The following is a 14,933-nucleotide window of genomic DNA, read 5'->3' on the forward strand; positions in this document are numbered from 1 at the left end:
CCACGGAGGCCCACTGAGCATTAGGGATCAGGGAGGGCCACAGACCCCGGACCACTAGGATGCGTTCGGGAGCTGTTGACCCCATTTCCTCCTCCTTTTACCATGTAGCGCAAATAACCTAAAGGAACTCTGCTGACCTGAGCTGAAGGCTCTGTGACTGTGGCAGGCATGGCTCACTCTAGAAACTCATTGTTCCTGTTTCTCATGAACTGCGGTTTCAGCTTAGGTATTAGATATAATTCAAACTCAGGTCACATTTGGTAACCTTTTACACGGTACAAGCTTCTTTATAAGATTTAAAAGTATATTTGTAGAATAGTATATACTTATGGAGAGTGGTTTTCAACTTTAGATGGTATAGATGATTATCTAGAGTTACCAGAAATGGCCCAGCACGAACTTTGGGCTGGGCCACATTCCTGAGGGCCCAGCGTGTACTTTAGACTGGGCTGCATTCTTTTAGGCTGGCTTAATACAGTCAACTTTAGAAATTTCATTGTCTCCACTTTCTACTATTGTGGTTTTGGCCTTAGTACATTTACAGTTTGTATTTGGGTTTTATTTTAGAAGTTTTATTACTGACGATCAGTTTTACATATTAGGATTAGGAATTAGAAACTTTTATAGAAATTAGGATAGATATATAGGATCTTAGAATAGCCATTTTGTTAAGAGATTGTAATCAATTGTTTCAAGAAGTGGCCCACTGTGAACTTTGGACTGGGCCACATCCTAAAGAGCCCAGCGTGATCTTTGGACTGGGCCACATTCTTTAGGAACTGGTTTAAGCTATAATTAAGAGCTTCCATAGCAATTGTGTAAGTAGTGTTAGCATAGAATAGAAAGGTAATAAGATTTAAGTTAGTCATCATGGGTGTTATATATGCATGAGCTTTAGAAGTTACTGATTATTAGAGCATCATGATGCTAGTAGGGATTGTTGCATTGCTTCTGAGGAACATTAACTAGCATAGGGAACAATAAGACAATTTTGGGGTTTGTCCTTCCTCATACCTGAGAAAACATCTTGTGGGTGGGGGACGCCCCTCTTGGACCTGGCTTTGTGTTCACGTGAAAGACTTGTGAGACTGTGTAAAATTTGGGGATAAATACCTGCTGTAACTTCCAATAAAACGGCTTCTGCACTAGACAAAGTTCAGTCTCTTTCTTTCTCCCCCTGTCTCTCTCTCTCTCTCTCTCTCTTTCTTTCTCTCTCTTTATTTCTCCAGAATAATTGCCAACGCCACCACACCTTTCAGGGACCCACTAAATCTCTCTGCAGGGGCTGGCCCCCTGCAACTGGCCTGCTGGCTTTGGCTGCCCCAGGACATCCATCTACACTCCTGGGTCCTAGCCTTCATTTCCAGAGCCTTGGTATCCCAAAATCTTAGACGCTTTTAGGGAAAGGAAAAACCCGATTGAAATGTAAATACGAAACTAAAATCTGGGCTTGCGTGAGGAACCAGCACTGAGTTTTTCACTGCTTTGGGCAACATCTACAAAGAGACCAAGAAACACAGCAGCCTTGCCTACTCACAGCCCAGGTTATGACCTTTGCGTGGCTGTGTTGGCAGTGGAATTAATAGCTCTTGCTGTAAGCATCTGTGAGTTTTAGCCTTGTTAAGTGGGTGTCATAAAAGGGAGCTCTGAGCTCAGGGCTGAGATTGGGGACAAGCACCATGCCATGCTGACTTTGGGCTTCCCTCCCTGGCTGGGCATGTGGCTCTCATGCACCTGTGTGTGCTTATTTTGGGGCTCGATTGAATTGAAAGAGCAGTAGCATTTTCTTGGTTGAAAGAAGCAAGGTCACAGTGAAATGTCAAGGAGACAAGTGTATCTTATTGTCTGGCACTCTATTAACCGCAACACTTCAGTTCTGCTCACTCAATAGCTTTCTGAATGATGTCACTAGGCCAGCATTCAGCCTTCCACAAGCTGTCCCTGCCTACCTTTCCAGACTTCTTTTTCACTAAGTAGCAACATAAGCAGCAGTGGTAACAATAACATTTGCATTTGACTATAACTTTACAATTTATAAAATGCTTTCACATTCTTTCTTATTTTATTTTCTTGTTTATTGGTTGATTTTTATTGATTTTTTTTTTTTTTAGAGACAAGGTCTTGCTATGTTCCCCAGGCTGGTCTCAAACTACTGCTCAAGCAGTCCTTTCACCTCAGCCTCCCAAAGTGCTGGGATTACAGGTATAAGCCACCATGCCCAGCCTCTTTATTTCTTTTTTTTTTTTTTTAGATTAGAAAATATAATTTATTTAGAAAGTAAATGAGAGAGGGAGAAAAAAAATAGAAAGATTCACCTCCCCAAGGTAGGGAAGGAGGCCAAAACTAAGAAACATGGCAGTGGTAGCTCAGAGAGCCACGTGGACACACCAGAGTTAAGTTATTGTTGAGAATATTTGCTGCCCCTCCTGAGGTATAAGTACGCTTTCCTGCCACATTGATGTGTAGCTTTGGCCTCCACTTGCTTTGGCCAATGAAATGTCATGTGTCACTTCTGAGTTGTTTTCTGGCTTGCCAAGTCTCTCTCTTCTCTTTGCTGCAAGCTTGGCAAGATAGGAGCTGCACCATTAGTGCAGGTCCTGGGGTGACACTGCTATGGAGTAGAGTCAGGACTGGCCCACAATGGATTGCAGCGTGAGTAGTAAACCATTCTTGTGGCAAGCCACTGAGATGTTGGGGTACCGTGTTAGATTAGGACAGCTGATTTCAACTGACCACACAGTAGTAGAATTTGGCCTAATCTCAGACCTTCTGAAAGTTTACCACACTCATCGCCTATATTCCAGATAAAACACCCTGTTTGTTCTCACCTTCATGGCTTTTCTCATCCTGCTCCTTCTGTCTGGAATTCCTCTGAAATCCTACGCATTTACAAAGTCAAGCTTGAAATCCACCTCTTCTGTGATCTTTCTCAGATCCATAACAACATCAAGCATTTACTGAGCATTGACTACATGCCTGATGCTACTGTAATGCTAATTTTCTTTTCTTTCTTTTTTTTTTTGAGTTGGAGTCTCACTTGATTGCCCAGGCTACAGTGCAGTGGCACACTCACGGCCACCCCAGCGCCGACCTGCTGGGCTCCAAGGGCGATCCTTCCACCTCAGCCTTCCAAGTAGCCAGAACTACAGGCGTGCGCGACCACGCCTGGCTAATTTTTTGATGTATTATAGAGACAAAGTCTCACCATATTGCCCAGGCTGGTCTTGAACCCGCAGACTCAGGCAATCCTCTCACCTCAGCCTTCCAAAGTGCTGGGATTACAGGCTTGAAACACTGTTCACGCCAGTTTTATTTCACGTAACCTTCACCCTATGGAATAAATCCTATTATTGTTGCCATATAAGGTGAGGGGAAGTAAAATAACTTGTCCAAGGACACAGAACTGGTAATCGGCAGTCACAGCTCAAACTCCACGCTCCCTCTGCTCCACCACCTACTTCCCTTTCTGTTCCCTGTTACGTTTCTCCACATCTCTTCTCTGTTCAGTTCTAAAACAGCTGCTTTATCTGACCTTTTTTTTTTTGAGTTGGAGTCTCACTCTGTCGCCCAGACTGGAGTGCAGTGGCCGCTCCCGGCCACTGCAGCCTCGACCTGCTGGGCTCAGGTGATCCTTCCACCTCAGCCTTCCCAGTAGCTGGAACTACAGGCACGCGCTACCACACCTGGCTCATTTTTTGATTTATTGTGGAGATGAGGTCTCACCAAGTTGTCCAGGCGGGTCTCGAGCCCACGGGCTCAGGCAATTCACTCACCTCAGCCTCCCAAAGCGCGGGATTACATGGTGAGCCACGGAGCCCGGCGACCATATTTTTTAAAGTTTGAGTTTGAATATAAATTCTACCACCTCCTGGTAGTGTGACCTTAATTTCTCTGAGCCTCAGTTTCCTCTTTGTATCCTTCGTAGCTCCTAGCAAGGTGCTCAGTAAATGCTTACTGACTGATTGACTAAATGAATTAACTCTCTGAGTCTTAGTTTGCCCATTTGTAAAATAGGAATCATAATGGTTCCTCCTTTATAGAGTATTTTTGGAGTTTAAATGATGCCTAGCACAAGGCGTGGCACTTAAGAATTCAATACAAGGCCGGGCTCAGTGGCTCAGCCTGTAATTCCAGCACTTTGGGAGGCCGAGGCCAGTGGATTGCCTGAGCCCATGGGTTCGAGACCTGCCCTGGCAACTTGGCGAGACCTGATCTCTACAATAAATCAAAACTTAGCCAGGCATGGTAGCACGCACCTGTAGTTGCGCTACTTGGCAGGCTGAGGCGGAAGGATCGCCGGAGCCCAGCAGGTCGAGGCTGCGGTGGCCGGGAGCGGCCACTGCACTCCAGTCTGGGCGACCAAGTGAGATTCCAACTCAAAAAAAAAAAAAAATGAGGGTAATTAAATAACCTCTGTCATTGGGTTACTATGAGAATGAAGTGAGATCATTCATGCAAGGAGCTTAGCACAGTGTTCAACAAGTGATAGCCATTATTGATATTCATGTTATTTATAGTAGGCGTATCTCAATTGTTGAGGGAGTGAGGAATAGTGACTATAAAGGAAGCAACAGTGAGCTCAACTTAGGCTTACATCCTTGCAGACTCATAAGTTGATGTGTTCCTGTGCCATCAACCTGAGAATTGGTTTTATTCTTGATGGTGTTATAAGACTACATTTCCCAGCCTCCTTTGCAGCTAGGGCAGGGTAAGTCTCAGGTAGACCTTCTCTTTGGAGAGATGCCTTTTTGTTCTTCCATTCTCTCCTCGTGTCCACTGTCTAGATCCTATAGTTGATGGCTGGAGCTCTCTCAGCAATCTGGGACCCTGCAGCAACCTTGAGAAAGAAAGCCACACAACCCAGGACAGTGACACAGAAACAGGAACCTGAGTCCCTGATGACCCTGCAGTGGCCATGCCAGCCCCAGCCCATCATTCTCCAGACTTATGTGCAAGAGAGAAATAAACCCCTATCTTGCTTAAGCTTTTTTCTGGGTTTTCTGTAATAGGAAGATAAGCCCAACCCTAACTAATCGAATTTTCACAGAACAACTAATCTGAAAATCCAAAGCTATGACTAGGAGGTACTCAGGATGTGACCTGGGAAGATCTGCTGCCCTGACCTGGGCGAGACCACCGCGAGGCTGAGGCTGGGCACTTACTCGTCTCCAATGTAGAGCTTGGGCCAGACCTCATTGACGTGGGTGTACTGGGGACTGCCCTTCCAGAACAGCCGCTCTAGCTCGAAGGCCCCAGGAGTACAGTAGTCCTCCTCCTCCCTCTCCTCCTCCACCTTCGGTGACAGCCTCTTGGCAGGTGAGTAGGCATTCTTGAGGCTTGTCCTCGCTTCTCTGGATGTCATTTTGGAGCCAAGGGATCTTCTCTCCTTTCTGCAGCTGGTCATGAGAGAGGGTCAAGATGGGGGTTAGCAGGGGACACTGAGGTGAGGAATGGCCTTTGCAGAAAGAGGTGGGAATAAGCCAATCTTAAAATTTGGCAGGCATTTTCCTGGCCTGCTATGCTCCCACTTCCTCTTCGCAGGCCACATAGACAAACAAGGAAGGCCGTGATGCCTGTTGAACAACACCTCCCCAACATTCCAGTCTTTCCAGAGCAAGAATGCTAGGACGCAGGCCCAGACAGTCTTTGGGCCTAAGAAATTCTGCAGGCAGTCATCCCCTTCCTACCGTCCTTTAGACTTTACCTCTTTTTTGGTACCTACTTTTTCCTTTATCTGGCTGAAACCTGATAGTTTAGACCATTTTGGACCCAAATAGTAAGACCCAGAAGGTCCCTGACATTCCACACCTGTGGCCTTCTCAACATTTGTAGGGAGCAGTCTGCTAGCAGAAAGAGCACATTGCCAAGTTCAGAGCCTGCCTGGGTCTGGGTCTGGGTCCCATTCTGGGCAGCCACACACATCAGCAGAACTCCAGAAGCCTTGAGGTGGAAGGAAACGTGGCTGCGTGAAGGTTAGCCAACTTGTCAGGACAACTGAAATCAACGTTCTCTGCTTTCACACTAGGAGCCTGGCAGTAGCCATGTGAACATGCCAGGGGTCAGAAGAGATGGCCCAAGCTAGAAAACTGTGGCTACAGATTGAAACGTGCATTCAGAGAGCTTGCCAGGCTCTGCAAGTGGAATGCAGGAGAAGAGTTTTTGTTGTCTCCAAGGAAATGAATTCATGCTGGAATTGGCAGTGTTTATGTCCTGATCTGAGTCAATGATACACGTGTGGTCAGACAGCCCAGGAGGGGAACCTGGATGACAGTGCTATGAGACTGGAGGAAGGAGAAAAGAGAGATGACTGAGGAACATGAAGGTGAGTGGTACGGAGGCAATGCTGTTGATTTATTTGACAGGTACTTTATATAACACTTATTTTGTGCCCAACTTGGCTCCAAATGCTTTATAATTATAAACCCACTTAATTTTAACAACTTCATAAGGCAGGAACACACTAAGACCCTAGCATTAGCCCCATTTTACAGATGGGGAAAATTGTAAATTGAGGGTATTTGTAGCACAAGGTCCTCGTCTTCTGAGAGGGAGTGGGATGGGGGATCCGGTGTGAGGAGGGGCAAGCCAGGGATTCCAACTAAGAAAGGTTTATGCGCTGGGCACAGTGGCTCATGCCTGTAGTCCCAGCACTTTGGGAGGTGGAGGCAAGAAGATTGGTGGAGGTGGAGGCAAGAAGAGTCCAGTGGTTCGAGACCAGGCTGGGCAACTTGGCGAGACCTCGTCTCTACAACAAATCAAAAAATTAGCTGGGCGTGGTAGCGTGCGTCTGTAGTTCCAGCTACTTGGAAGGCTAAGGCGAAAGGATTGCCTGAACCCAGCAGGTTGAGGCTGTGGTGGCCATGAGTGTGCCAGTGCACTCCAGCCTGGACGACAGAGTGAGACTCTGAGTCAAAAAAAAAAAAAAAGGAAAAAAAGAGAAAGGGTTTGTCGCTTCAAAGACAACTAAGATCATGCCAAAAGGACTCAGAATACAACTTGAAGAGGCTCCCACTTATGAAAAATGGGACCGTTTGAACATGAATCATGAAAAATAACTCCAGTGGATTGAAACACATCAAACACTTGGACCATAATGATACTTAAAACAATTATTCACTGTTGGAAGATGCTGGGAAACCAGCTTCTTATTTTGAAGATGGATAAATAAAGGGAAAGAATCTAGCATTTATTGTTCCTTTCTGATACAAACTACCCCTGAGAAGCTGAGGGAAATTTTCTCTTTTATAGAGGCATTCTAGATAGTGAATAAAGAAGGAAGCAACCTTTGACACCACCGGATGAGCCGCTGCCTCCAGGCACTGAGCATTGGCTGCTAACAACGCAAGAATAAGAAGAGAGGATCAGACGCTGTGTGCCTTTTGATGGAAGAACACACCACCCGGCGAAAACAGTCTCACCAAAGAAAAACCGGAATCTTATCAGAGCCGTCAGAGTCTAGATCTAACAGCCAATTTGCAGGAGATTCAGAGGACAGTTAAATTACACCGCAGGGCCTTATCTTTTAGAAATACATACTGAAATATTCACAGATGAAATGATATAATGTCTGGGATTTGCTTCAGAAATAATGCAGTTGGAAAAATAGAATAATTTAGTGTCGGGGGCAGCATATTCATGGAAGTGTGAATGAGGGTTGGATGATAATCATAAGTAGTTACTGTTTCTCTTTGGGTGTGTTTGGAATTCTCTGTGATAAAATTTTAAAAGAAAAAGAGAGGACTGAGACCCCTGCTTTGGGGAATTTGAGTTTCCCAAGTCCCCAATAGACTTAAAGAGTCCCTAGCTAGCAGTGTGTGTCTGTGGGGATCGTGGAGAGCCAGGATTTGTGCCTTCCTCCTGGAGCTTCCTGGGGTGGGGCTGAGGGCAATGGGTATAGAAGGGACCCTTCTTTGGAGTCTCTCGAAGTGTAGCCTAAAGACCACCTCTGTCAGCATCACCTGGTAGTGGCTAAAAATACAGATACCTGGGCTACACACTGGACCGGGGGTAAGGGCCTAGGTGTCTGTATTTTTAACAAGCTCCTAAGTGAGTCTGATGATAATTGGCTGACATATGGCTAAGGAGCTGTTGACTCAAGGGAAAGGTAGTGAGGGTGCTCATTCAAAATGCCTCCTGCCATCTCAGTGAGATGGGAGGCCAGGGCTTTGGCCCAGAATGCCAGTGCAGGCCTGGGAGGAGAGAGGGAAGGAGGACCTTGCTCCAGGGCTTCTTTATGGTTTTTTTTCTCTGTAGCCTCGTGTCTGGCACGTTGGAGGTGCTTAGCAAAGATTTGTTTAATGTGGGAATGACTTAGTGAATGAATGGAATGAATGAATCAGTGAGGGGCAAATGACCGATTAAGGGCTATGGGGCCTGTGCTAGGGACTCAGTCAGTGAGCCTCTGGGCTGATGTGGAGGAGGAAGAAGGTGAAGGTGAGAGAAGAGCAGAGTCCAGAGTGGACACCCCCTGTAGCAGGTGGTTGGTCAGGCCTGAACTTGACTCTGGGGCCTGCCTGCTGCGTTTCCAGTCAAAAAGGAAGAAATTATGCCAAGGGACGGCCAGAGACCTCTCTTGCTGGAACCAGCCCAGACCACTTAGTCTTCCAAGAGCTGTATCTACAGCTCTTCTTGCTTCAAGGCCTGCAGGGGCCTTGATTTCGAGAGGTCTGAAGCTCACCCACTTTTCTTGTTTCAAAGTGAGTAGAAGCTGGCACCATATACCCAAATGGGTGGTTCAGGCCATTTTGAACCCTGCCTGCCACTAACAGAGGCTTTGGAAGAGGTGATTTTAGGGAGGTGCTGGAGTAAATTCCATTTTGAAACCTCCATCTGCCTCCTTTGATCACTGAAGCTGACCTCACCCTTGGTGAGGCTATTCCTCCCTCGTTTTACTGTGGGGAAACCATCCCCAACCCCATCTTTGTGCTGAAAGCTTCGGCTGGATTTCTAGACAGAAGAGGAAGTGGTGCGGTCTACCCAGAGCAGCTTGGCACGCAGAGGGAGCTCTGGGATCTATTATCCTCTAGCGTGCAGATTTGATGGGGAAAGAGAACAAAGCGTGGAGCCGTCCAGAAACCACAGACCTGTAATCTTTCCAAATCCTGAAGGCGGCTTGTGTGCATCCCTCTCTGCATGGCTCCCAAATCTCTAATTCTCAGAGAGGCCAGGAGCGTCTGTTTCCCAGATCACAGCCAAAGTGGAAGGGGAAGACAAATCTGTTCTGTTTGGTTTCCATAGATTCGACCCAGAGATTAACTGCCAAGGTCTCAATGACACACACAATATCAATCACAGGCTAAATGTCATAATGAGAGCTGGGCAGGCTGTCAAGAGAGGCCTTCAGGTTCCTGTTACAGCTTCATATTTAACGATTTGGTCCCAGGAAATCAACTGTTGTCTCTGAAGGCTACTTGGCCTGTGTACAACATCAGCCTGTCTCCTCCTCAAAGGATAGCAAACTCCAGGCAGATAACATAGAAGAAGGAAGTGGGTTGGGTGTTAAAAAATAAAGCAAACAAATACCTGACTTAGGCAAAAGACGTAAGGGAGTGTTAGGGAGTGTGGCACACCAAGAATGTCAGTCTCTGAAGAGGGCAGCAGCTTGCCATTCTATGTGGGAATGCAAGCCCAGGTTTTCTGACATTTTTGTGATTCTCATAAATTTTAGTGAGAAATCTGATTTTTAAATGTATACAGCTGTAGTAGATGCCCTCCTCGCTGTGTCTCATTCTTCTGGAGCCATTGCAGCATAAGCAGATGGTCCTTTATATACAAAAGCTTTCCTCCCTCAAGCACTTGTGTTTCCCTGCTTGAGGGGCAGGAGCTGGTGGACAAACACCCCAGCTTCCTCAACCCTGAGTGGGCCAATTTTGAAGTCTATCCTGCACAGCCTCCTGGAGGCTCCCCCCTGTATACTGGAGCCCCGGCTGCCCAGAGTGGTATTCTGCTCCCTCACATGTCCTTCTCTGGCTCTCCTCCCTCTCGGGCACTTTGCACCCCACACCATGCTTGCTGGAGCACCTTGCAGATAAACCAACATGCACCCAAACCCTGGTCTCAGTGGCTGCTTTTGAGGGAAGCTGAACTAAGATACAGCTAATTTTAAAACATCTAGGCTGGGATCGGTGGCTCAGCCTGTAATCCCAGCACTTTGGGAGGCCGAGGCGAGTGGATTGCCTGAGCCCGTGGGTTCGAGACCCACCCGGGCAACTTGGTAAGACATTGTCTCTACAATAAATAAAAAATTAGCCGGGTATGGTATCACACGCCTGTAGTTCCAGCTACTTGGAAGGCTGAGGCGGAAGGATCGCTGAGGCGGAAGGATCACTGGAGCCCAGCAGGTTGAGGCTGTGGTGGCCTAGAGTGTGCCACTGCTCTCCAGCCTAGGTGACAGAGTGAGACTCCAACTCAAAAAAAAAACATTTAAAGACACTGACACTATGGTATACATATATCAAAACACTGCCCCATAAACATATACAATTATTATTTGTCAAAAATAAAAATTTAAGCCAGGTTCAGGGGCTCATGCCAGCAATCCCAATACTTTGGGAGGCTGAGGCGAGAGAACTGCCTGACCCCAGAGGTTTGAGATCAGCCTGGGCAACTTGGCGAGACCTCATCTCTACAATAAATTTAAAAATTAGCGGGGCATGATGGGACGCACCTATAGTTCAAGCTACTTGGAAAGTTGAGGCCAAAGATTCACCTGAGCCCAGCAGGTTGAGGTGGCGGAAGCTGTGACTGTGTCACTGCACTCCAGCTTGGGTGAAAGCACGAGACTACAACTTTAAAAAATACACATACGCCTGGCTCTGTGGCTCAGCCTGTAATCCCGCGCCTTTGGGAGGCTGAGGTGAGTGGATTGCCTGAGCCCGCGGGTTTGAGACCCACCTGGGCAGCGAGACCTCATCTCTACAATAAATCAAACAATCACCCGGGTGTGGCAGCGCATGCCTGTAATTCCAGCTACTTGGAAGGCTGAGGCGGAAGGATCGCCAGAGCCCAGCAGGTCGAGGCTGCGGTGGCCGGGAGCGGCCACTGCACTCCAGTCTGGGTGACAGAGTGAGACTCCAACTCAAAAAAAAAAAATACGCATACACACACAGACACACACATATATAAATTAAATAATTAAAAAGCAAATAAAGATACTATAATAACAGAATGCAAGAGGCCAAGTCGTACTTGACCACTAGGGCCTGGAGTGCCATTTGCTTCTACAAAACAGTGGCCTTGCCTTTGAAGAGCTATCAGCACAGAGACCCCTCATGAACTCTGACTCTTTCATAATTTTTGATGATCAGTCTTGATTTGTTAAAGAATTCCTTTGTTCAAGGAGGAAAGGTTTTGATCTGAATTTAAGACTATAATTTTGATGACATAATTTTGCTTTATGTAAAAAACAAAAAACTTGATACAGTTTTATTTTAAAACCAAAAGAAAATACATCAAAATGTGAATACTATGGGCACTTTTTTTCTACTTTGGAACTCTTTTAACAGGCAACCATATTTTATTTTTATTGATTGATTGATTGATTTTTTGAGTTGGAGTCTCACTGTCGCCCAAGCTCGAGTGCAGTGACACACTCACGGCCACTGCAGCCTCAACCTGCTAGACTCAGGCAGTCCTTTCGCCTCAGCCTTCAAAGTAGCTAGAACCACAGTTGTACACCACCCCACCTGACTAATTTTTTAATTTATTGTAGAGATGAGGTCTCACCAAGTTTCCCAGTCTGGTCTCAAACCCCTGAGCTCAGGCAATCCTCTTGTCTCTGCCTCCCAAAGTGCTGGACTTACAGGCGTGAGCCACCACGCCCAGCTAATAAATAAACATATTTTACAATAAATAACCATGTCTATATTTTAAAACTGTACTGGCCAGACAGAACAGTCTGGGCAGGAAGCTGCCTGTGCCTTCTAATTTGTGATTTCCAGTCTATCTTGCTTGCTCCTGGGACCTGGCACCATCACTGGCCCTGACAATCACTGGTTACCCTCAGATCATCCTCCCTGAGCTTCAGTATCTTCTTTGGTGAAATGGAGCTGTAACTAGAAGGGTAAAGATGCTTTTTAAAACAAACAAATGAAAAACCCAAGCTGAACTCTTTTCCTTGCTAAGGTAGCAGATGGGAGCGGCAGCTCGGAGAGATGCATAATTCATTTCAGTGGGAAAATTAAATTTCTAAGCGGAACCCTTGAGCCTGCAGAGAATGGCCGGGGAGCCATGCCTGGGAATGAGAGCATGTCAGGAATGCCTATCATTTTTAAGACCCACAGTACAGGCTTCTTGCTCAACAAAAAACACAATTTGAGGATCCTTTTGCTTTGGGGGGATTTTTTGTTTGTTTTTTTGAGTCGGTGGTCTCTTTCACCCCGGCTGGAGTGCAGTGGCATGATCACGGTTCACTGCAGCCTCAGACACTTGGGAGATCCTCCTGCCTCAGCCTGCAGGTAGCTGGGACTACAGGTGCACACCACATGCCTGACTTCTTTTTTTTTTTAATTGTAGAGAGACACTCTCGCTATGTTGCCTAGGATGATCTGGAACTCCTGGGTACAAGCAGTTCTCCCACCTCTGCCTCCCAAAGCACTAGGATTATAGACATGAGCCACTGCACTCAGCCCATTTGAGTAAGAATCCTTTGGGGAAAAGATAAGTTCTGCAACATGACCTAGAAAATGGTGGAGTGAAACAAGAGAGAACTAAATTGTTCTGTAAAATAAAACAAGAGAATTCTGAGTTTCCTAGAACATTCCAGAAGATATGTGAGGAGGCCCTGTGGCAGAGTGGGAGAGAGGAGGTCTTGGGGCCAGCAACCACAAAGTGATGAATTTCTAGGATGGAAACAGCCACGGGACTACTGAGGACAGGGGTTCCTAGTGTTCAGCTTGGTGGTACCCCATAGCCGCGTCAGCCCTCTCTCATCGTGACCCTAAACCCTCAGTGAAACTGTTACATGCAACAGCTGTGATTGTGGTGGTTTCAAGAAATCAAAGGAAAAGAGGCTTACACTGGAGGAGAGAAAGAGACTAGAAGTTTATGAAGCAGCATATACAGAATGATCCTGTTCTTATACAAAAATACATTTTCCCAAAATATTAACACTGGCTATATGCTCGTTTTAGAGCGATGAAATTATATGTGATTTTTGTTTTCCTTTTTTGAAGTAACCAGCTTTTCTAAATTTTCTGTGCTAGACATGTATTACTTGAGCATATGGAGGGGAAAAATCAAAACCCTCTGAAGTTTCTATTTTAGAATCGTTCTGTATGTAGTAAATGCTCACCCTAAACCTGGTGAGTGAGGCACAAGGAGGCAGCCCTCAGCACAAGGTCTGATTCGTGCTCCTCACGTCTCTCTCGTGGCACAAGTGTCCTCCTATTAAGTGGGAACCCTCCACCAAAGGCAGGTTTGTGTCCTCCCTGAGGACTCCTACGGCAGCAACCAGGCCTAGATTGTATCAGAAGGTCATGCTAGTCCCTCGTGCTTCCTTGGAAACCAGGGGGGATTTCAGGTTTTGTGGAGCCTGAAAACAAATAGATGCAGGACCTTGGAAGAAGTCAGTGCAAGTGTGGGGCTCTGAAGCTTTTGGGTAAATCCACCACCTCTGAGGGAAACTCCCTTTCCCTCCAACTTCAGATGAAGAGGGCAGCACCCCTCCCTGACCCCCACCCCCACGGTGCCAGAGCCAGCATCCTTGACTTTGCTAAGCTTGGTCTTAGTCGAGTCTAAGTCAGCCGACATCAGGGGTACTCTGGGGAGTCACAAGAGGAGATGGAAAGTGGCATCGTTTCCTCCTTGATTTCACTTCAGAAATTAGGCCTGACCCTGACTCCAAGCTTTCCTCGATTGTCCCTATGTAGGTAGTGCTGGACCAAACCAGCATGAGAGGAGATTGCCTGGGGTGGGCTTCTAGTGGTTTTTCGTCTAGTAGAACAGCTTATAGTATGATCTTTAAAAAAAATTCTTTCCCTTCGAAGGCATTCTGTATCTGTGCATGCGTATACATACATCACATATGCATGTTCCCAGTACATGAGGATCACGAGGAAAGTTTCTCTGTGTTTAAATGCATGTGTACCAGATTTCTTCCATGCCACCACCCAAGTTGGGCTTGGAATGTGCTTTGAAAGAAGGGGGAGAGTAAAAACGTTATTGTGGTTGGGCAAATTACACTATTAGGAGAGTAATACCTGGGTATGTGGGGACGGGTGGAATTTGGCAGCATTATCCATATATAAATATATACATATTTTTAATTTACTACTAGTCAGTGCTTGTCTTTATGCATTTTAGTTCTACAGAAATGATCCCAACTAGAATTTTTTAAAAGTTGAAACTTGGATGTGAAAACCCAGGAATTTTTTGTTGCCTATAATTTCATTCCTAGTATATCAGACATGTTCCAACTTTAACAGATTTTTTTTTTCTTTTGGATTCTGGCAGTTATGTTAACAGGAGGCAATTATGTGAATTAATATAAAATCCTTTTATTAAAAAAACAGAAAAGCCTTCATTTTAAAAGTAATTTAATATTCCTTCTACGATGTTGTTGATGTCATGAACTTGTTTGATTAACTCTTCAAATGGTTTCAAAGTGCTTGGGGGTGGTAATTTATGAACTTCTAATTGATTTCCCCAGCCTTGGTTTGGCAGAGGCAGGCCTCCCGGAAACCCTGAGGAGGCTGGAGGCCCACACTCAGCTTCCTTCTGAAGCAAGGGAGGCAGCCTGGATGGACTTTCCCCCGCAGCCAGCAGAGAGGGAGCTCTGGCACAGGAGATGAGAGACCATGACGTCTGACCAAGCCAATTATGGGTCCTGACTCCTAAGCAGCTGGGCCTTTGTCTCCTCTGAAGATGTGTGAAAATACCTCAGGCAGTTTCACAGGATGGGGGTTCTTTCAAGAACCATTTCCCACTGTGCGTCA

General features: G+C 46.1%; 1 protein-coding gene across 1 annotated transcript in view; it reads right to left on the reverse strand.

The window, feature by feature from the left end:
* Positions 1–5,431, reverse strand: part of LOC103263835 (dual specificity phosphatase DUPD1) — a 26,096-nt gene extending 20,665 nt beyond the window's left edge. Inside the window, exon 1 of the mRNA XM_008061498.1 lies at positions 5,163–5,431. Within this exon, the coding sequence (XP_008059689.1) occupies positions 5,163–5,404 (242 nt within the window). The 5' untranslated portion in view covers positions 5,405–5,431. The remainder of the gene's footprint in view (positions 1–5,162) is intronic.
* Between the last annotated feature and the right edge of the window lie 9,502 nt (positions 5,432–14,933).

Source organism: Carlito syrichta, unplaced genomic scaffold (assembly GCF_000164805.1).
Source record: "Carlito syrichta isolate Samal-C Ts95f unplaced genomic scaffold, Tarsius_syrichta-2.0.1 Scaffold94740, whole genome shotgun sequence".
In the NCBI taxonomy this organism is placed as follows: domain Eukaryota; kingdom Metazoa; phylum Chordata; class Mammalia; order Primates; family Tarsiidae; genus Carlito; species Carlito syrichta.